The 23,758-nt window shown below is 41.9% G+C and overlaps 1 protein-coding gene across 6 annotated transcripts in view; it reads left to right on the forward strand.

The window, feature by feature from the left end:
• Positions 1-23,274, forward strand: part of atp13a2 (ATPase cation transporting 13A2) — a 109,817-nt gene extending 86,543 nt beyond the window's left edge. For 5 of the 6 annotated variants that reach the window (XM_087980515.1, XM_043675701.2, XM_043675703.2 and 2 more), the window contains exons 21-29: positions 388-563; positions 3,621-3,725; positions 4,408-4,487; positions 8,121-8,273; positions 8,583-8,679; positions 9,405-9,628; positions 12,726-12,871; positions 16,427-16,599; positions 21,358-23,274. In XM_087980515.1, coding sequence (XP_087836641.1) covers positions 388-563; positions 3,621-3,725; positions 4,408-4,487; positions 8,121-8,273; positions 8,583-8,679; positions 9,405-9,628; positions 12,726-12,871; positions 16,427-16,599; positions 21,358-21,528 — 1,325 coding nt within the window. In that variant the 3' untranslated portion in view covers positions 21,529-23,274. The remainder of the gene's footprint in view (positions 1-387; positions 564-3,620; positions 3,726-4,407; positions 4,488-8,120; positions 8,274-8,582; positions 8,680-9,404; positions 9,629-12,725; positions 12,872-16,426; positions 16,600-21,357) is intronic. The other variant, XM_087980516.1, reaches the window with a different exon arrangement.
• The last annotated feature ends 484 nt before the right edge of the window (positions 23,275-23,758 follow it).

Raw genomic sequence — 23,758 nt, forward strand, 5'->3', positions numbered from 1 at the left:
AAATAAACCAAAACATAGAATATAGTGGCAGAAAAATAAGAAAAAGTGTTCAACTTTACAGTCCTTCTGTTAAGTGCTCAACCGAGTTGGCAGTTTTTCCTTCCAAAATCCCAGTTTTATTTCTGCCAAGTTAAAACTCAAATTACAACAAAAAGTATATTCTTTACACATCCCTAAGCTCAATTTGTTGAAGAAAAACATCATCCAACTTCTTCACCCTATTATGCATCATTTCAGATCTGGGTATTCATTTGCTTTGGCTAACTAGTACAGATCAACATCTTGCCTTTATAGGACCAATATTTTAACCGTTTGAGTGCTCTGGATCTAATTGTTTACCTGGGGTCCTTGCTATCAGTAATTTTGTTGAATCTTTTTTTCTTCCAGGAGACAACATGTTAACAGCTCTCAATGTTGCCAGGAATTGTGGGATGGTGGGTTTGACCGATAGAGTCATTTTTGCCAATGCCTCCCCGCCCATTCGTGATAAACCTGCTTGTGTGAAATTCCTGCTGTCAGAACCAGCACCAGGCCAGCAGAATGGAGGGGATGTAGGTATTCAGGTAGAATTTCAGGAAACACTATCCTCTGGGTTATAAAATTGTGCAAATTATTAACAGTGTTATAGATCGAACTCATCTCTGCATACCTCGACACGGTCCTGTCCCCCTTAGTCCAAGAACTCCCCACCTACGTTCGGGACACCACCCATGCCCTCCACCTGCTCCATGATTTTCGCTTCCCCGGTCCCCAACGCCTTATTTTCACCATGGACATCCAGTCCCTGTACACCTCCATCCCCCATCACAAAGGACTCAAAGCCCTCCGCTTCTTTCTTTCCCGCCGTACCGACCAGTACCCTTCCACTGACACCCTCCTTCGACTGACTGAACTGGTCCTCACCCTGAACAACTTCTCCTTCCAATCCTCCCACTTCCTCCAAACGAAAGGAGTAGCCATGGGCACCCGCATGGGCCCCAGCTCTGCCTGCCTCTTCGTAGGATATGTGGAACAATCCATCTTCCGCAACTACACTGGCCCCACCCCCCACCTTTTCCTCCGCTACATTGATGACTGTATCGGCGCCGCCTCGTGCTCCCACGAGGAAGTTGAACAGTTCATCCACTTCACCAACACCTTCCACCCCGACCTCAAATTCACCTGGACAGTCTCAGATTCCTCCCTCCCCTTCCTCGACCTTTCTATTTCCATCTCAGGCGACCGAATCAACACTGACATCTACTACAAACCGACCGACTCCCACAGCTACCTGGACTACACCTCCTCCCATCCTGCCCCTGTAAAAACGCCATCCCATTCTCCCAATTCCTTCGACTCCGCCGCATCTGCTCCCAGGAGGACCAGTTCCAAAAACGCACAACCCAGATGGCCTCCTTCTTCAAGGACCGCAATTTCCCCCCCCCGACGTGGTCGTCGATGCCCTCCACCGCATCTCTTCCACTTCCCGCTCCTCCGCCCTTGAACCCCGCCCCTCCAACCGCCACCAGGACAGAACCCCACTGGTCCTCACCTACCACCCCACCAATCTCCATGTACAGCGCATCATCCGCCGTCATTTCCGCTACCTCCAAATGGACCCCACCACCAAGGATATATTTCCCTCCCCTCCCCTATCAGCATTCCGTAAAGACCACTCCCTCCGTGACTCCCTCGTCAGATCCACACCCCCCACCAACCCAACCTCCACTCCCGGCACCTTCCCCTGCAACCGCAGGAGGTGCAAGACTTGCGCTCACACCTCCCCCCTCACCTCCCTCCAAGGCCCCAAAGGAAACTTCCATATCCACCACAGATTCACCTGCACCTCCACACATATCATCTATTGCATCCTCTGCACCCGATGTGGCCTCCTCTATATTGGGGAGACGGGCCGGCTACTTGTGGAGCGTTTCAGAGAACACCTCTGGGACACCCGGACCAACCAACCCAACCACCCTGTAGCTCAACATTTCAATTCCCCCTCCCACTCCACCAAGGATATGCAGGTCTTTGGACTCCTCCATCGTCAGACCACAACAAAACGACGGTTGGAGGAAGAACGCCTCATCTTCCGGCTAGGAACCCTCCAACCACAAGGGATGAACTCGGATTTCACCAGTTTCCTCATTTCCCCTCCCCCCACCCTGTCTCAGTCAAATCCATCAAATTCAGCACCGCCTTCCTAACCTGAGATCTTCTTCCCGACCTCTCCGCCCCCACCCCAGTCTGACCTATCACCCTCACCTTGACCTCTTTCCACCTATCACATTTCCGACGCCCCTCTCCCAAGTCCCTCCTCCCTACCTTTTATCTTAGCCTGCTGGACAAACTTTCCCCATTCCTGAAGAAGGGCTTATGCCCGAAACGTCGATTGTCCTGTTCCCTGGATGCTGCCTGACCTGCTGCGCTTTTCCAGCAACACATTTCCAGCTCTGATCTCCAGCATCTGCAGACCTCACTTTCTCCTATAGATCGATAATGGCAGTGCTAATGAGAGGTCACTGTGAACTTTGTCTAAAGCATTGCTTGTTGAAATGAGTCAGTCCTTTCATATGTATTTAAGAACAAACAAGCTGAAAAACTTGAGAGAAGACCAGTTAGATTGATAAAATGGCATTAGCTTTAAGAGTGTTATGTGGATAACAATGATAGTCAACTATGAATCATAAGAAATTAAAGCAGGAATAGGTCATTTGGCCATTTTGAGCCTGCTCCACCATTCAACAAGATACTGGTTGATCTGACTATGGCATTAAATTCCACTGTCTTAGCTGTTCACTGCCTAGCAATTCAAAAATCATGTGAAAATAGACCCTGAAAATATTTAAAAACTCACTTACCAATGCTTTCACAAAGAAGAATTCCAAAGACCAATGAACTTCTGAGAAGAAAATATACCTTCTCACCTCTGTCGTATGGAACATCACTCACTTGAAACTTGCCCCTGGATCTAGATTTCCCCACAAAGGGAAACATCTTCCCAGCACCTTTCTGCTGAGCTCTCTGAAATCTTTTATGTTTTAATAAGATCATTTGTCAAACTTTTAAACTTCAAAAGGTAAAGCCTAACATGCTCAACTATGTCATAAGACAGTGTCTTCAGCCTGGAGAATCTTCTCTGAATGACTTCCTATGGAAAATGAGGTTTACCACATTTTTTTGAGGTACTGATTTAAAAAAAGTAGAAATCCCAGTGTTGACTCTCGGTGCAAGAGGCACTGAGGAGGAAGAACATTCAGTACAGTATATTGACAACTTAAAGGCAGTATTATGGTGAGAGCAGAGATATTAGAAGTGGTGCCGCTGGTCTGCCTACAGGTCACCAATTTGAAATGTTGAAATCTGTTTCTCTCCACACATTCTACCAGACCAATGAATATTTTCAGCATTTTCATGTTACACTTCAGATTTTTCAGCATTTGCTGTCTTTTGGCCTTATTGTGGCTAATGCCCTCATATATTTAAGAACATACTGAAATTTGACTGGGTAAGGAAGCAGGTGGAGATGGTGTGGTTGGCTTTCCATATGTCTGCCATGTATTTGTACATGGCCTCTGTTCTGGTCTGACTTTCCCTATACTGGTGGGGTGTTTTCAGTAATCTTTGTTTTGTTCTAACAGGAACAGCCTGGGAACCACTCTTTGGAGCAGTATTGCTATCATTTTGCACTAAATGGAAAGTCTTTTGCAGTAGTTTATGACTATTTTCCAAATCTGCTACAAAAGGTTAGAATTTGAGCCTGATTTTCACTATCTATTTACTGCAAATCGGGAGGAGAATTGCATGTTATTTATTCTGGCTCTAAGGTTAAGTTGTAATAATGATAACAGGAAATGCTCTGAGTCTTGTAATACTGAGGAGAACACTATTATTGGGAAGGGTTGACACAGATCTTGGTAATAATGAGTTTAAATTAAATTCTGACTACAGGATTTCAGTTTCTGAATCTTAGTGTTAACTTTAGAAAATGAGGCTGCTTCAGTATTGAATCTGTGGCCTCTCTCTAGCCTGCTTGCTCTTTTCCGTGCATATGTGCATACATTGTGTTTTTGTAAATGTTCTTAACAAATTAAATTTATCAAGGCGCAGTCATGTTATTTAAAATAAAATACAACTGGTTTAAATAGGGGACAATGCTGTTTAAATGGGAACGTGCAATATTTCTGACACTTGTCAGTTTGTCAAAGTACCTTTCATTATTACAGTCTGTGCGAAGCTGAGGAATATACATCTGATGGGAACTAGTAACAGTTCTGTGTTGAATCCAATGCAATATATTTAATAATAAGGCTCAGTCTGTTTAAAACCAGTATTTAGAGCACAAGCTGGAATATAAGCCAAACGTCTATTTAATAATGGGTTAATGTTGGAACTTTGTCTGTCTTGTTTCGTAATGCTTGTTCCCAGATCCTCATTCGAGGGACTGTTTATGCTCGAATGGCCCCTAATCAGAAGACACAGCTAGTGGAGAGTTTACAGAAGTTGGAGTAAGTTAACAATTGAATGGTTATAATAAATGTAGAAGAGATGTATTGGTTACTGCAGTGCTTGTGGTGAGCGCGTACTGTAATGTGTATACTCTGTACTTAATATTCTGAACTGCTGTGGTTTGAGATGTTTTAAAGTTGAGGGTCATGCCAAGTGCACTGTCTTCCTGCCTATTAGTAGCTGATTAAAGGATTTATGGTAAATTCCAAGAACCAGAACACCTAACTGATCTTTTTACTAAGATAATGCAGGGACCTGGAAAAATACCTTTTGTAGCACATTTTATCCCTCCTTTCTAAATGTTATGATTCCTGGGGTACAGTTCCACTGGCATCCTGCTGAATATCTCCTGTGTTTGTGTGCCAGTTTTTTTAACAGTTATTATGCAAACAATGTCATCTCCATACAAATTCACTTTCCAGTAAGGAAAAGAGCCAGGGGCTGTAGCTAATTTTGCCTCTTCTTACCTGAGATTGACTCCAGTTGTGTACATACTTGCCATAGCGCAAATCAGGGATGGAGCCATGAGTGTTGCTATTCTGTGAGCTCAATTTTTGATGAGTCATTCAAAGTCACCAAAAGGTAATGGCTAGTTACTGATGTAAATTAAGTAACTCCCAATTTTCAAATACTGTGATTTGAATCTAAATTAAGCAGAAGAGGTTTTTAAACAAAAGAATACTGTAAATTATGAACCACAGCCACCCATTTCAGCAACTACAACTGCACCTGAAGGTAGTGATGATGATCCTCTGTCCTTGTATTAACAATATTTTTTTAAATGTAATGTGTTAAATTTACTTGTGTTTCCTTAATAAATATGATTTAAACCTTCTTTCAGGCCGTGCTATACTTTGTGTTAGGCTTTTGGGTGATTTTTGAACAATCATGAATGATTTTGTTTGCTGGTCTTCCCCTAACCCCACTTTTCCCATAGGCCCCATGAATTCTATTAAGAGATTTTCTATTGAGCAAAGTTTCATTGGAAAGCACCTAAGGTGTTATGGGAGAATTACCTGTACTCCTGGATAGGGATAACAGCAATCCTCTGGTGAAGGTGTTAAATTGGAGGAAGGCGACAGCAATATTCGGCAGGAGCTGGAGAATTTTGACTGGAGGTGGCTGTTTGAGGGTAAATCCACATCAGCCATGTGGGAGTATTTCAACCAGTAGTTGATAAGAGTTCAGAAGCAGCACACTCTTGTGAGAATGAAGGATAGGTATGGCAAGTCACATGAACCTTAGATGACCAGGGATGCTATAATCTTGGTTATCTTAAAAAGTGTTGAGTTGGATAAGTCCCTACTCCTGATGGAATCTATCCCAAAATACTGAGGGAGGCAAGAGTGTTATGGATTAGGCCAAACCACTCAAAATATTCTTAAGCAGGCAGCCCTAGACCTAACTTTGCAATTTGTTTTGTTAAGTGTATGGTAAAAATTACCCGGAGTAAGATAGCTAGGTTGACTACTAGATTTTAGAACAGACAAAAAAATTATTCACAAAATTACACAATGAAGCACAAAGAACATAATAATAAAGAACTCCTATTCAGCTAGACTTAATTATGCTGTTCTGAATACACACAAGTCCCAATAAGCAAACTCCCTTTAAAAACCAGTATAAATGGAACACATGCTTACAGGTGAAGTTGAAGGCAGAAAAGAGAGTATTTCCACAAAGCTCCCTGTTGAACTTCTGAGTTCAGACTGAACTAAAACTGCTCAGCTCAGATCAGCTAGGGAGCTGACCACTCCCCTCTCTTTATACAGGTCACTTCTAAGGCATGACCACTTTGGCTTGAAGTCTTATCTGTGGCCCTATAAACAAAAGGCCACTCAAAATCCTTATCATCTCTGTACCAAACCAGACTGATTGGAGTCCGGCCTGGTTTACTGCCCCTCTGGAAAAAAAATCAAAGACAGAGTCTTCTTGAGCGAAGGAACAGCTTCTAGAGAAAACAGAGACTAGCTTTGTGACAAGAGTACAAGTTGCTGGGGCATTGGCAGACATCTTTGTATCCTCTTTGGTCACAGGTGAGGTCCCGGAGGCCTGTGAATCTCATGTTGGTGGTAAGGAAATTATTGGAAAAGATTCTCAGGGACAATCTTTTGCATTTAGAAGCAAATGGACTTACTAGTGATAAACCGCGTGGTTTATGTGGGGAAGGTCGTGCCTCACTAACTTGATTGAATTTTTTGAGGAGGTGACGACTATGATTGACAAGGGAAAAGTGGTTGATGTTATCTATATGGACTTGAGTAAAGCCTTTGACAAAGTCCCTCGGCAGACTGATAGAAAAGGTGAAGTCACATGGTGTCAGAGTGAGCTGGCAAGATGAATACAGAACTGGCTTAGTCACAGGAGACAGAGGGTAGCAGTAGAAGGATGCTTTTCACAAAGGAGATCTGTGACTAGATGATTTGGAGGAAAATGTAACTAGTCTAATTTAGTAAGTTTGTGGATGATACAAAGATTGGTGGAGTTGCAGATAGTGAGAAGGATTGTTAGAGGATACAGTGGAATACAGACTAGTTGGAGGCATAGGCTGAAAAATGTTAGATGTAGTTAACCCAGACAAATGTGAGGTGATGCATTTTGGAAGGTCAAGTACAGGTGGAAATTATACAGTGAATGGTAGAAACCTTAGGAGTGTTGATATGCAGAGGAATCTGGGTGTGCAAATCCATAGATCACTAAAGGTGATAGCACAGGTAGATAAGATGGTAAGCATGCCGTAAGCATCTTTTACTTTATATGGAAAGGGCCGTATAAGGATAAACAAGACATCCTGCAGTTTTACAGTTCTGGTCACCACACTGCTAGAAGGATGTGGATGCTTTGGAGAGGGTACAGAAAAGGATTACCACAATGTTCCCTGGTATGGGGGATTTTAGCTGTGAGAAAAGGTTGGCTAGACTGGGTTTGTTTTCACTGGAACGCAGGAGGTTGAGGAGTGATCTAATAGAAGTTTATTAGATTGTGAATGGGATGAATGGTGGGAGGGTGTGGGGGTGCGGAGGCGGAGTTTAAAAGAGATGTGTGAGGCAAGTTTTTTTACCCTAAAGGTGGTTAGTGCCTGGAACCCAATGCCAGAGGAGATGGTGGAAGCAGCATTCAAGAAACACTTGGACAACTACATGAATAGGAAGGGAATAGAGGGATATAGATCCTGTAAGTGAAAACAGTTTTAGTATGGAAGAGCAAACTGTGTCGATGCAGGCTTGGAGGACTGAAGGGCCTGTTCCTGTGCTGTATTCTTTGTTCATGCCAGAAGATCATCCTGTGAACTTTTCATTCTGAAACAGTTTGCAGCTGTGGGATGAATAAGTATTCTCATCTTGAAATAAATGTTCTGGGGAGAATGACTATTGCAGTGGGATTTCCAAACCGATTCCTTGACTGCTTCATTTTGTGTTGTATAACTGTAGTGGCCCATAGTAGAATCTATGATGTATGTTACACCGATTGTTAACATTGTAAGGTGGTTTCATGGAGATTGAAGTTCAAGTGGCTGGTTATAAAATTCTAGATATGTCATCTTGTACTTTGTGGTTTGATTCTTAAACAGTTATGTGTATTTCTTTGTAACATCGTAAATTCCTGATTTTATGTTCATTCTGTTTCTCCAGATACAGTGTAGGAATGTGTGGAGATGGAGCCAATGATTGTGGGGCTTTGAAAGCTGCAGATGCAGGAATCTCGCTCTCAGAAGCTGAGGCTTCAGTGGCATCCCCGTTCACTTCAAAAATAGACAACATTGAGTGTGTCCCAATGGTCATTCGGTGAGTTTCTTGATAGTTTACTCTAATGAAATTTTTTGTGAGGTGCCACTCTGCTTGCAATTATCACCAATTTTAAAAGAGTATGTGTGACCAAAACATAGGCCAGGGCACTAACTAGTGCTGCTAACTACTGTTACCATACTGCTTGTGTCACTACTGGAGTCACTGCACAATAACTGTTATTGTCTGTTCTTGGGACCTTAACTGTCTGTATCTTCACACATTGAATCATTTTATATCTGCCTATTCAAAGTACGGTGCCCTTCTCCCAGTTCCAGTGTAAAAACAAGTTTTCTTCATCCTTTTCAGGGAAGGACGAGCCTCTCTTGTCACATCTTTTGGAGTTTTCAAATACATGGCCATGTACAGCATGATCCAGTTTGTTTCTGTGTTAATATTATACACAGTAAGTATACAAATACTGTATAGTGGATTTATGTATACTGTACTCTGAGAGGTTTGCTTCGCTTATTTCCTTGTGAACAGATTGGCCACAGTGAGAATTAGAAGGAAGCTAGGTGGTACAGGTGGTTGATCAATACTGGGCCCTGTATGTTGGAGGGGATGGGATTTATTCTCAAGACTGCCCAACTGCTCATGGCTGTTTCACTGTGAGAAGATGGTGCGCACATTGCACCAGGGAACAGGAAATCTTTATACCTACACATAGTTATGGAACAGCAAAAACTTGAAACTACAGACAACTCGTTGTTTAGTCTAGTAGGAATTATTTGATGTGGAGAGACTCCATAGAAGATAGGTTAAAAACAAGGAACAGTTCCCTCTGAATTGCTTTACCTGTCTGTTTCCGAAGACATTGGTTTATTCTCTTCCATGTTTGTCAAGTGTGTCTCCCAATGCCTTGCCTAGTTGACTATTCTCCCAGGTCTGATCATTTTCTGCTCTGACATTTACCACATCTGACCACATACAGTCAATGTGGCGGCAACTGACCTACAAGATGAGCATGCAGCAAAGACCAATCATACTGATCATAGTTTTTAAGATTGTCTTTCTTTAATAGAGGGGTTCAGTCTCCTCAATCATTTGGTTTCAATTGTGACTATTATACTTTTTTTAAAAAGTTCTAATTCTGTTCAAAAGTAATTTAAAGAAAAAATTTAAATGCAGATCAACTCTAACTTGGGTGATTGGCAGTACCTGTACTTTGACCTGGTTATCACTACAACTGTGGCTGTCCTAATGGGTCGAACAGGGCCTGCGAAAGAGCTTGTGGCACAAAGGCCTGTGGGAAGTCTGATCAATGTTTCAATCCTTGGCAGCCTGCTCTTACAGACCTTGTTGGTCATACTGATTCAGGTCCTCACCTACACAGTCACTACTGCTCAGAGCTGGTAAGTCTGTCACTTTTAATTCCTGATCTATAGCTATTCTCTTGAAGGTGTTGCGTTTAAAATGTCCTAAATTGACACAGTGAAATAGTAAGCCATAAAGAATATTTCGAAGTTTTGTGTTTCTCTGTTTGTGACTCACTTAAATGACAGATCCAGTGGCATCCCAGGGTTAATGAGGAGGTTGGTGGGGGGGAAATTATCTGAAATTTTCACTTCTGGGTATTTGCTTTCTCCTTTGGTATGTATGAATTTTCAAGTAGGACAAGGACAGGTTGTCCTGTGACTTTTCCAGATATGACAATTTCACTTAGATTTCCATTTGGCTGGAGATACCGGAGGGTAGCTGGTGCCACTGATTTATTTTAGCAAGGTCAACAACATTGGGAGAAATCTCATTGTTTCAGTCTGTAAGTTTGTGCGCTATGGGATAAATAGCGGTGCAAGATCCTCAACATGCTGGATTTGGAAAAGTTATCTCTCTTTTTCCTCTCTACATATGCTGCCAGACTTGCTAAGTTTCTCCAGCACTTACTGTTACATTTAGGCAAATCTGCATCAGAGAAGTGGGACACATTGAAAAAAGAAATAGAGAGTACAAAGCCAATTTGTTCCAATAAATATGAAGGGTGGAACAAATAAATCCAGCGAACCTCAGATATCTAGGGACATAAAGGATTGAGTGAAAAGAAAAAGGGAGGCTTATGGTAGGTACTGAAGTCTCAAAACAGCATTAAAGGAATGTAGAATGTGCAAGGGGAATTTAAAAAGTAAATTAGGAAATCATAAGGGCATGAAAGGATAATGGCAGGTAAAGGAAAATTCTAAGTTGTTTTACAAGTACATTAAGGGTAAAAAAATAATTAGGGAAAGTTGGGCCCATTTAAGGACCGCAGTGATAGTGTGAGGAGCAGAAAAAGTAGGGTGTGAAATACATAAATTATGTTGGTGTTCACAAGTGTGCAGGGTGATGAGAGTATTGAAATCAGGGAAGAGGATGGTATACAGTTGAAGAAATCAACATGGGGAACATGTTCTGAGTTGTCTAGCAAGCTTAAAAGTAGATAAATCTCCAGGGCTGGATAAAATATCACTCAGTCAGTTGAGTGAGGCAAGAGAGGAATTAGCAGGTGCATTGGCAGTAATTTTCAGTTCCTCTTTGGCCTCGTGAGAGATGCTAGAGAACTGAAGGACAGCCACGTAGTAGTTATTCAATAAGGGAGGAAGGGATAACCAGGAAACTGCAGGTTAATCAGTCTAAACTGAGCCATAGTGGACTATTGGAAGCCAGGCTGAGGGTCAAATTAATCTGCACTTGGATAGGAAGAGATTAATCAAGAACAGTCAACTTGATTTTGTTAAGAGATGTTATGTCTGACCAACGTGATTGACGTTTTTGATGAAGTGAGGAGAATTTTGATGCGGAAAATGCAGGTGATGTCGTCTTGGATTTCAGCAACGGTCCTGCATGCGGGACCAATATTAAGGAGCTCGTGGATCTAAGAGAATTTGGCTCGTTGGATCCAGGGATTGGCTGAGAAATAGGAACCAGAAGACCAGTAGTGGTCAAGGGGGTTTTTGTGATTGGAAGCCTGTGGCCACAGGGATTAATGTTGGGTCCCTTTTTATATATGAATGATTTAAGATGAATGTAGGAAGGTTAATGTAGCAATGCCAGACTTACAAGATGAGCATGCAGCAAAGACCACCGATCATAGTTTTTAAGCTTTTCTTCCTTTAAGAGAGCGGTTCAGTTTCTTCAATCATTTGGTTTCAATTGTGGCTATTATATTAATTTAAAAAGTTCTAATTCTGTTCTAAAGTGATTTAAAGAAACACATTAAATGCAGATCAACTCTAACTTTTTGTGACTGGAAGCCTATGTCTACAGGGATTAATGTTGGGTCCCTTTTTATTTATAAGTGATTTAGATGAATGTAGGAAGGTCAGTGTAGCAGGTACAGACAAAAAAAAATGGTGAGGTGGCAAATTGAGGAGAATAGCCTTAGATTACAGGATAGAGATGGGCTGGTCACAGACAAATGGAATTCAGTCTATAGTGTGAGGTGATGGACTTGAGCAAAACTAATAAGGTAAAGAAATTCATGAATGGTAGGATCCTGAAAGCTCAGAGGAAGCTTGATTTGCATATCCACCAGTCCCATAAGGTAGGAGGGCAGGTAGATGAAGTGGCTAAGAAGGCATTTGGTATATGTGCCTTTAATTAGCAGAGCCATAGTTGATGTGTAGGAAGGATATGCTAAAATTGTATATAACATTGATTAGGCCACAACTTGAGTATAGTGTACAGTACTGGAATCCACATTATAGGAGTGATGCGATTACACTGAAGAGGGTGCACAAGAGATTTACTCGCATGTGTTTTAGTTATGAAGAGAGATTGGATAGACTGGAGTGTTTAACTTGGAGCAGAGGAGACTGAAAGGGGACATGATTGAGATGTATAAAATGATGAAGAGCATAGTTAAGGTAGACAGGAAGTAACTTTCTTCTTGGTGCAAGAATCAATGATCAGCATAGGTTTAAGTTAAGGAGCAGGAAGTTTAGAAGGGATATAAGGAAATCTCTTTCATCCAGAAGGTGGTGGGAATTCAGAATTCACTGTCTGCAAGGATGGTAAAAGCAGAAACCCTCAAAATTCTACTTAAATGTTTAGATGTGCACTTGCATTGACAAGGCACTGGGCCAAATGCTGGGAATGGGATTAGAATAGTTAGGTGCTTGTTTTTGACCAGTACAGACTTGAAGGTCATTTTCTGTTACTCTAGAATCTGTGTGTAAGAGTAGCTGGTTAGTATTCAGTGGTCAAAAAAGCATGAGTTCTGTTTGAGGCGATTAGAATCAACAAGTGCATTTGGAGATGAGGTAAAATCACATTATTAAAAACAGCTGTTTTTATTCCTGTTTTCTGGTATTTGTGTTCATTTCTTGTCTTGGCATAAGTGGTGAAAGTAGAGTCAGATCCATGGGTCCACATTCCTAATTCCAACTAAGGCTATTATGAAATGACCTTGCAGTGTAGCAGATTGCATTGCTTTGTCCAAATGATGTTATATGGATTTGTTTTTTGTTTCTTAAGGTTTGTTCCTGTAAATGGCAGTACTTCTAACAAACTCCCGAACTACGAAAACACTGCTTTATTCTGTGTGTCTGGGTTCCAGTACCTCATCCTGGCAACGGTACTTTCCAAGGGTCATCCCTTCCGCAAACCTCTCTATTCTAATGGTACTTGCCTCTTTACTTACTGTTGAAGCTACAAATAGTTTATATCCCATAGGGTTGTAAAAATTATGATTTAAAAGCATTGTAAATTCAACACCTTGGGTGTTTTAATATTATCTGCATATACCATAATATTGAGTAAAAGTCCAGGTAATTGTTTGGTTCCCTTGTCTGATAGCACTTCCTGCCATCAAATGTGCAAGACCAGATTGAAGCTGCCACTTTCCCTGATGCCTGGCCACTGACTGACAATCTGATGTTTAGGAATTTGTAAGAGGAATAAACTTTAGCAAAAGCTGTTTTCATACAGCTGGTACACTAGCATCAGCTGACAATATAGAAAAATGGTGAGGTATGTCCACATAAATATGAACATAAGAACTAGGAGCAGGAGTAGGCCATTTGGCCCTTCGAGCCCGTTCCACCATTCAATATGATCATGGCTGATCTTTTTGTGGCCTCAGCCCCACTTACCTGCCCTCTCACCATAACCCTTGATTCCTTTACTGTTCAGAAAAGTATTTATTTTAACTTTAAAAACATTCAATGACAAAGCCTCAACGATTTCACTGGGCATGCAATTCCACAGATTCACAACCCTCTGAGTGAAGCAGTTCCTTCTCAATTCGGTCCTAATTCTGCTCCCCCTAATTTTCAGGCTGTGCCCACTTGTCCTAGTTTCACCCACCAGTGGAAGCATTCTCACTACTTCTAACTAATCTATTCCCTTCATAATTTTATATCTTTCTATAAGATCCCCCCCCCCCCAATCTTCTAAATTCCAAAGAATATAATCCTAATTTACTCAGTGTCTCCTCCTAAGCCAACCCCCTCAATTCCAGAATCAACTTAGTGAACATCCTCTGTACCCCATCCAGTGCCAGTACACCCTTTCTCAAGTAAGGAGACCAAAACTGCACGCAGTACTCCAGGTGTGGCCTCACCAGCATCCCATACAGCTGCAGTATAACCTCCCTGCTTTTAAATTCAATCCTTTTAGCAACGAAGGACAAAATTCCATTTGCCTTCTTAATTACCTGTTGCACCTGCAGACCAACCTCTTGTGATTCATGCACAAGAACACCCCAGGTCCCTTTGCTTAGCAGCTTGCTGCAATTTTTTACCATTCAAATAATAGTCCTTTTTACTGTAATTCCTACCAAAATGATGACTTCATGTTTATTAATATTGTATTCCATCTGCCAGACCTTTGCCCACTCACTTAAAGTATCTATGTCCCTCTGCAAAGTTTCGCAGTCCTCTGCACACTTTGCTCTGCCACTCATCTTAGTGTCATCCGCAAACTTTGGCACACCAAACTATTGTCCCCAACTCCAAATCATCTATGTGAATAATTGCAGTCTGAACACTGATCCCTGAGGCACATCACTAGTTACTGATCACCAACCAGAAAAGCACTCGTTTACCCTCACTCTTTGCTTCCTGTTAATTAACCAATATTCCATCCATGCTGATGCATTACCTGTATTGCCATGCATCTTTTTCTTATGCAGCAGCCTTTTGTGTGGCACCTTGTCGAATGCCTTTTGGAAATCTAGATACACCGCATCTACTGGGTCCCCATTGTCCATCATGCTATAACGTCTTCACAGAATTCCAGTAGATTAGTTAAGCATGACTTGCCTTTTGTGCTGTGTCTGCCCAATGAGACAATTTCTATCTAGATGTCTTGCTATTTCTTCCTTGATATTAGATTTCAAGCATTTCCCTACTGCAGAGGTTAAGCTAACTGGTCTATAATTCCTCATCTTTTGACTATCTCCTTTTTTTAAACAGAGGTGTCACATTTGCTGTTTCCCAATCTGCTGGGACTGCCCCAGAGTCTAGCAAATTTTGGAAAATTGCATTTGCTATTTTTCCCACTATCTCTTTTAGTACCCTGGGATCCACTCCATCAGGAGATTTGTCTACCTTTAGCTTCATGAGCTTGCCCAACACTACCTCTTTCATGATGATGATTGTTACCAGGTCCTCACCGACCTTCATCTCCTTGTCAATGACTGGCATTTTACTTGTGTCCTCCACTGTGAAGACCGACACACAATACCTGTTCAATGTCTTGGCCATTTCCTCATATCCCATTACTGAATCCCCCTTCTTATCCTGCAAATGACCAAAGCTAACCTTAGCCACTCTTTTTCATTTTATATATTTACACAAACTTTTCCTGTCTGACTTTATATTCTGAGCTGGTTTACTGTCATAATCTATCTTTTCTTTATAGCTTTTTCGTGGCTTTCTGTTAACCTTTAAGTTTTTTCCAATCTTCTAATTTCATGCTTATTTTGGCCAGTTTGTACGCCTTCTATTTCAATTTGATAGCCTCCTTTGTTTCCTTAGACATCCACGGCAGATTGCCCCTTTTCCTACATTCCTTGCTTTTCATTTGAAACACTGCTTTGAAAGTGCTCCAATGTTTGTCAACTGTCCCACCATAAAGTCTTTGCTTTTAGTCTACTTTGGCCAAGTCCTCCCTCATCCTATTGTAGTCTCCTTTGTTTAAGCACAGGACCTTAGTATTGGATTTTATCTTCACACTTTCCATATTTATTTTAAATTCAACCATGCTGTGATCACTCCTTCCAAGAGGATCCCTAACTACGAGATCATTGATTTATTTCTGTCTTATTACAAAAGGCCAGATCTAGGATAGCTTGCTCCCTTGTCAGTTCCATTACATACTGTTCAAGAAAACTATTGTGGATACATTAATGAACTCCTCTTCAAGGCTACCCTGACCAACCTGGTTTGTCCAATCGGCATGTAAATTAAAACCCCCATGATAATTGCTGTACCATTTTTACAGGCGTTAGTGTTTTCTTATTGCCTGCCTCAACCAGCTGCATTACAATGGATGTATTCTCTTATCTGGACCAGTCACACACGTACTTTGGCTATAAGAGCAGGTCATAGTCTCAGAATTCTGCAGTAGCTCACTACCTCATCCCCAAAGCCTGTCTGCCATCTACAAGGGCTAAGTCAGGAGTGTGATAAGAAGCTCCAATAACACTCAGCACTATTCAACATAAAGCAGCCTGCTGCGGAGCACCATATCTAACTCTATAAAGATTCATTCCCACTACCAATGCACAGTGGCTGCAATGTGGTCCATATACAAGATGCACTGCAGCAACTCGTCAAGTCTCCTTCAATTTAATCTCCCAAACCCAAGACCTATATTACCTGGAACAAGGGCAGCAGATGAATGGGAGTATCATGTCATGTAAACAACATAGTAATTGCTGTGCTGTTGCTGAGTCAAAATCATTGAACTCCCTTCGGAACAGCAATGTGGATTTACCAAGAGTTCAAAAGGATGGCTAGTTTCCATTGTTTCAAGAGTAATCAAAACACTCTCTCATCTCAGAATAAATTAATTCCCTGATACTGTGTCCATGTAGATCAATTCACTAAATGTAAAGTTTTGTTTTAAAAATTACTTATACAACACATTAAGAAGTTTTACTATGTAATTTGTAAATCCAAGTTGTATTGTGTGCCTGAAATGCCTGACACCACTCTGCAATTTTCTTTCAGTGTTGTTCCTGCTTTCTTTGATTCTGCTCTATGCTCTGATGGTGTTTCTGACACTTTATCCACTCCAATTCATCCGCCAGATTTTGCAGCTGATGCTCATCACTGATGTGAAATTTAAATTTTTGCTGCTGGGATTTGCAGCATTACACTTTGTCACTTCTCTTCTATTTGAGGTAAGAAATGGCTCTAAAGCTAGAGTATTTTAAACCTTGTGCTACTCAACTAACCACCTCCTGTCCACGAAGACATTGTAGAAGTGACCACTGCACAGTCATGGTGGAGACAAAGACGTGTTTTCACACTGAAGATGCTTCCATCGTATTAGAAATGTTGAATTTTACAGTACTTGGGAGGCCATTAGGCCCAATGTCTGTACTGGCTCCCAAAAAAGTTATCCAGCTTGTCCCATTCTCTAGTCCTATCTCCATAGCCCTCTAAATTAATCACTTTCAAATGTACATCCGGCTCTCTTTTGAATTTTCCTATAGAATCTGCCTTCATCACTCTCCTAAGCAGCACATTCCAAATCTTAACAGGTCTTGAGTAATGAAGTTTGTCCTCATCTCACTCCCAGATCTATTGCTGACAATCTTGAAATTGTGACTCCTTAGGTACTGACATACCAAGTAGTGGAAATAGAATATCTTTATGTACCCTATCAAAATTATTCATATTTTTGATCACCTGTTTAGGGTCACCTCTCATCTTCTATGCATCAAGGAGAATAAGCCCTTTCATTCTACAGGTATAACGTGTGCTTAATCAGTGTGAATTGACTATAACGTAATTGAATCATGGATGTTGTTCGCATGAGGCGAAATTTCTGCTGAATGGGTATAGTGAGTTTTCCATAGCACAATCTTCTATAGTACAATGTTAAAGAAGAACACAATTATAACATTTTAGCAAAATGACCTGTATCTAAAATCCCTCATTCCTGATATCATTCCAATAAAATTCCTTTGCACCTTCTCCAGAGGTTTTTAAGGTTCTTTCTTAAATAAGATGCCCAAAATTGAACACAGGATTCCAAATGAGGTCTGACCAATGATTTGTAGAAGTGTAGCATACTTCCTTGCTTATATATTCCAAGCCTTTATTTATAAACCCAAGGATTCTATAAGCCGCCTTAACTGTTTCAACTTGCCTGACCATCTTCAGAGAATTACGTACTTGAACCCAAGACCCGTCTGCTCCTATACTTTCTTCAAAGTTATGCCATTGAGTTTGTATTGTTTCTCCATGTTTCTTCTTCTAAAATACATTACCTCATTTCGCTGCATTGAAACTAATTTGTCAGGTATTTGCCCATTTGGCCAATTTATCAATGTCCCTCTAATTCACTTGGGTCATCCTCACAATTCACTCTTGTCCCTTAGTATTATCTGGTTGTGTGAGACTGTTAGCGTGCTAAATGGTGCAGACCGAGCAACTCATAACTAACTGGGCATCCACGAGCTGTGTAGACCAAAAATAGAATTATATTTGACAATTTGTCACCTAATCACCCAGCATATTCCTGACTCTAACATTAACGTAAAGCTGGGAAATCAACGCTGGCTCAATGAAGAGTGCAGAAGGGCATGCAAGGGGCACCACAAGCATTCATAAAAATGAGTTGAAACTTTATTGCTGGAACAGCACAGCAGGTCAGGCAGCATCCAGGGAACAGGAGATTCGACGTTTCGGGCACAGGCCCTTCTTCAGGAATGAGCAGAGAGTGTTCAGCAGGAGAAGATAAAAGGTAGGGAGGAGGGACTTGGAGGAGGGGCGTTGGAAATGTGATAGGTGGAAAGAGGTCAAGGTGAGGGTGATAGGTCGGAGTAGGATGGAGGCGGAGAGGTCAAGAAGAAGACTGCAGGTCAGGAAGGCGGTGCCGGGCTGGAGGGATCCGGCTGAGACAAGGTGGGGGGGAGGGGGGATGAAGAAACTGGTGAAGTCCAAGTTCATCCCCTGCGGTTGGAGGGTTCCCAGTCGGAAGATAAGACGCTCCTCCTCCGACCGTCGGGTTGTTGTGGTTTGGCGGTGGATGAGTCCAATGACCTGCATATCCTCGGTGGAGTGGGAGGGGGAGTTGAAATGCTGTGCTACAGGTTGGTTGGGTTGGTTCGTCCGGGTGGCCCAGAGGTGCTCTCTGAATCGCTCCGCAAGTAGGCGGCCTGTTTCCCCAATATAGAGGAGGCCACACCGGCTGCAGCGGATGCAGTAGATGATGTGGGTGGAGGTGCAGGTGAATCTGTGACGGATATGGAAGTTTCCTTTGGGGCCTTGGAGAGAAGTGAGGGGGGAGGTGTGGGCGCAAGTGTTGCACCTCCTGCGGTTGCAAGGGAAGGTGCCGGGAGTGGAGGTTGGGTCGGTGGGGGGTGTGGATCTGACAAGGGAGTCGCGGAGGGAGTGGTCTCTACGGAAAGCTGATAGGGGAGGGGAGGGAAATATATCCTTGGTGCTGGGGTCTGTTTGGAGGTGGCGGAAGTGACGGCGGATGATGCGCTGTACATGGAGATTGGTGGGGTGGTAGGTGAGGACCAGTGGGGTTCTGTCCTGGTGGCGGTTGGAGGGGCGGGGCTCAAGGGCGGAGGAGCGGGAAGTGGAGGAGATGCGGTGGAGGGCACCGTCGACCACGTCGGGGGGGAAATTGCGGTCCTTGAAGAAGGAGGCCATCTGTGTTGTACGTATTTTGAACTGGTCCTCCTGGGAGCAGTTCTGGGAGCGTATCTGTTCCCAGGAGGACCAGTTCAAAATACGTATCTGCTCCCAGGAGGACCTCCCACTCCACCGAGGATATGCAGGTCATTGGACTCATCCACCGCCAAACCACAACAACCCGACGGTCGGAGGAGGAGCGTCTTATCTTCCGACTGGGAACCCTCCAACCGCAGGGGATGAACTTGGACTTCACCAGTTTCTTCATCCCCCCTCCCCCCCACCTTGTCTCAGCCGGATCCCTCCAGCCCGGCACCGCCTTCCTGACCTGCAGTCTTCTTCTTGACCTCTCCGCCTCCATCCTACTCCGACCTATCACCCTCACCTTGACCTCTTTCCACCTATCACATTTCCAACGCCCCTCCTCCAAGTCCCTCCTCCCTACCTTTTATCTTCTCCTGCTGAACACTCTCTGCTCATTCCTGAAGAAGGGCCTGTGCCCGAAACGTCGAATCTCCTGTTCCCTGGATGCTGCCTGACCTGCTGTGCTGTTCCAGCAATAAAGTTTCAACTTTGATTTCCAGCATCTGCAGACCTCACTTTCTCCTTCATAAAAATGAGTGTCAACTCTATGAAGGTACAGCACATGATGACTAACACAAATAGTAGAAGAACAGAAGAACTAGGAGCAGGAGTAGCTATCTGGCCCTTCAAGCCTGCTCCACCATTCAATATGATCATGGCTGATCTTTTTCTGGTTTCAGGTCCACTTACCCACCCAATTACCATAACCTTTAATTCCTTTACTGTTCAAAAAAGTACCTATCAAAGCTTTAAAACCATTCAATGATGAAGCCTCAACAACGTCACTGGGCAGGGAATTCCACAGATTCACAACCCTCTGGGTGAAGATGTTCCTTCTCAAATCAGTCCTAAATCTGCTCTCTCCAATTTTCAGGCTTTGCCCTCTTGTCCTAGTTTCACCCGCCAGTGGAAACATCCTCACTACTTCTATCTTAACTATTCCCTTCATAATTTTATGTTTCTAGAAGATACCCCTCATTCTTCTAAATTCCAATGAATATAATCCCAGTCTACTCAGTGTCTCCTCCTAAGCCAACTCCCTCAACTCTAGAATCAACCTAGTGAACATCCTCTGCACCCCCTCCAGTGGCAGTACACCCTTTCTCAAGTAAGGAGACCAAAACTGCACACATACTCCAAGTGTGGCCTCACCAGCACCATATACAGCTGTAACATAACCTCCCTGCTTTTAAACTAAATCTCTTTAGAAGGACAAAATTCCACCTTGCCGTTTTAATTACCTGTTGCACCTGCGGACCAACTTTGTGATTCATGCACAAGGATACCCAGGTCCCTCTGTATAGAGCATGCTGCAATTTTTTAACTATTTAAATGATTCCTTTTCACTGTTATTCCTGCCAAAATGGATGAATTAGCATTTATTAATATTATATTCCATCTACCAGACCTTTGCCCACTCACTTAAAGTATTTATGTTCCTCTGCAAAGTTTCACAGTCCTCTGTACACTTTGCCCTACCACTCATCTTAGTGTCTTCCGCAAACTTTGACACCCTACACGTGATCCCCATCTCCAAAGCAACAGGTGAAAGAGCTAAGTGACCCCACAAACAATGAATTGGATCTAAGGTCTGCAGTCCTGCCACATCCACTTGTAAATAATGGTGAATATTTGTTTTAAAAAGTCAGGAGTTTTTCCTTCATTAATTCCCTTCACTGCAATGCAGTGGTAGCAGTGTGTACAAGACGCACTACAACATAAGACTCCTTGGATAGCACATTCCACACCTATGATCTGTGCTACCTAGAAGGACGGAAGCTGCAGATGCAAGAGAATATTACCACCTGCAAATTACCTTGAAGTCTGTCATTATTCTTTATGCTGAACTAAATTGTTTTTCCTTAGTTGTCAAAATGCTAGAACTCCCTTCCCAAAAATTATAAGTGTCCCTATACTCCAATGACTGCAGTAGTTCAGGAAGGCAGTCCACCACCACTTCTTCCAGGGTGCTTAGGGGTAGGCAATAATGAAAAGGATCGGGGAATGAAATTAACTGTGTCTTTTGGTATTATGGCACAGCATTTATTAGTTTGGCCACCACACATTCCACAGGATGCCCTTCGGATTTATTTAGTGGACTAATGCAGCTCAGAAACCAAAGCTAAATAACAATCTTGACTATGGATCAGTTTGTGAACTTATTCAACAGTTAACAGCATTTAACAATATTCTTCTTATTTCAGAGAATTATAGACAGCGGTTTACTAAACAAGTGCTTACGGCCGTTGTGCAAGAAAAAATACTCCAGAAAACTATACAAGAGACTTGAGAAAGAACTTTGCCAAAATTCTGCATGGCCTCCTCTCAATGAAGTTATATATGCTGAATCAGGAAGAGTTGAATACTTTAAATAACATTCTACAGAAGCAGACAAAGGGAAAAGGGCCAGTTTTTAACAGAAAAAGAAGTCACTAAAGCTATGAATTTATGCATCTGGAAACAAATCTGAAATTTATAGCCTTTTCCATATTCCCTGGGAGGAAAAATGTATAGTAGATTTTGAATGGACCAAGCCAGAATTTCCCCTTTGAATACCATCTCCCCTATATGACATAGGGAACTGTACCAACTCCAGGAAAAATCGGCTGTTTTTTGACACTCAAAGACTTTTTTTTTAAGCATCTAGTTTCCCCAGATTGTGAGAAACAGTTCTTAAAATTGTCTCTAGTAAATTATTGCATTATTTATTTATATATTATGCTTTAAAAATATTTTTAACCAAAAAAGTAGCGGGGAAAATACACTACATGTTGGATCCCAAGCTGTATGGGTGGGGAGGTAAATGTCTGAAGGCCTGGTTGGAAAGTTGTTTTGTAATTCCAGATGGGTTAACCTCATCCATCTGGGAATTGCTTCATAAACGTGTGGATGAATGATTGAAGTTAATCTTTGAGTGTTTTCCAAGCTTTTAAAAAAATTTCTCCAATCTATATTTCCTCTCCTTTCATCTTGCAAGTGAAGTCTCATCAGAATATGTTTCTTCTCTTGATCCTACCATCACCCAAAAATTCGTAAAGCAGTTGGAATGCTTAATTTTACCCACTTCCTGTGCCCAGGATGTTAGGGCTGATTAGTTTCCTAACATCAGACCAAAGATTAAACCTGGGCCAAGTAATTATTTATTTTTTGAGCTTTTAGGTGAATAATGTATGCTGACTGTAGAGATACCTAGGTTCTTGCTGAATGAATTCAACTGTAAAATAGATGATAAATACCAACTCTCATTATGCTTTAAAACCTTTGATTACTGCATTGTGATGTAAATTAAGTGCTCCCATTTATAGCATAGTAGTTTAATTAGGTTTGAACAGAAATACCCAATTTTTTAAAAAATGGATCTCTAATTCTGGATTTAAAATGCTGCTTTTTGCAAAACACCATAGCAAAGATGACCAACAAAAATGTAATCATTGTTCCAGAAAACAAGTTGTAATTCATTTAACTTTATACATAGTGTTATGGACTGGAATATGTTCAAGCACATTGATTAGATGAGGTTCATTTGGCAGTGAGCAGCATCACAGACTACAGTGAAAAATGAAGCCTGTTACATTCACAATGGGAAAGTGATCATCACCATTGGCAGCACTAAGTGGTGCACAAGAGAAAAGAAAACCTGAAAACTAATGATCTCCAAAAACAATGTTTCACTTTAAAAGCGAACCATACTCTACGGATATTGAATGTGGCTTTGTGCTGGAATATTTTACATGTCAGAGGTATTATATGGCTAGTGTCAATATGCAATGTAGTTGTTACTTGGGGGCTGGTTTTGCAACAGGTTAAGGCCTAATCTTCTTTGGCTGCGTGTGTGTAAATGGTATCCCTCTTTCAGGTTTTGTACTTCACTTTGGGAACGATCCTGATCCACACTCTTTGCTGCATTTGACCAGTGAATACATGTAGAATATTTTTTTGACTTGTACAAAAAACTATTTTGTATTAGTTTTTTTAAAACAAGGTGGAGATTGTGTACAGTTTACAGGATTTTTATAAGCGCTCTTACATTTTGTGCTACTTTTACAAAGAGCATGCTTGCCATGTAAATGCTTTGTCAAACTGTACATGATTATATATAAAGATTTTATTTCTGTGCCTCACCTATGTCATTGAAAATCCTCTTGCTGGTATATAGTATCTGGCCACTGCCAATTACGTTTCTTATATTACATCTTTGTTAACATGACCATTTAGATTGTTTCCACATTGTAGGGAATCTAGACTCTTCGGCCCAACCAGTCCATACCAACCCTCCGAAGAGTAACTCACCCAGACCCACTTTCCCTCTGACTAATGCACCTAACACTATGGGCAATTTAACATGGCCAATCTACCTGACCTGCACATCTTTGGACTGTGGGAGGAAACCGGAGCACCTGGAGGAAACCCACACAGACATGGGGAGAATGTGCAAACTCCACACAGGTGGGCACACAAGGCTGGAATCGAACATAGGACCTTGGTGCTGTAAGGCAGCAGTGCTAATCAGAGCCAACATACCGCCCTGCAAATTTGTGGTTTTAGCCTTATCTCAACTAAATTTCAACTAGCAATCTAGCCTTCATTCTTCCCTCCTTTACATAA

This window comes from Chiloscyllium plagiosum, unplaced genomic scaffold (genome assembly GCF_037043375.1).
Source record: "Chiloscyllium plagiosum isolate Xiang-an unplaced genomic scaffold, Cpla_swu_hap1 HiC_scaffold_37, whole genome shotgun sequence".
In the NCBI taxonomy this organism is placed as follows: domain Eukaryota; kingdom Metazoa; phylum Chordata; class Chondrichthyes; order Orectolobiformes; family Hemiscylliidae; genus Chiloscyllium; species Chiloscyllium plagiosum.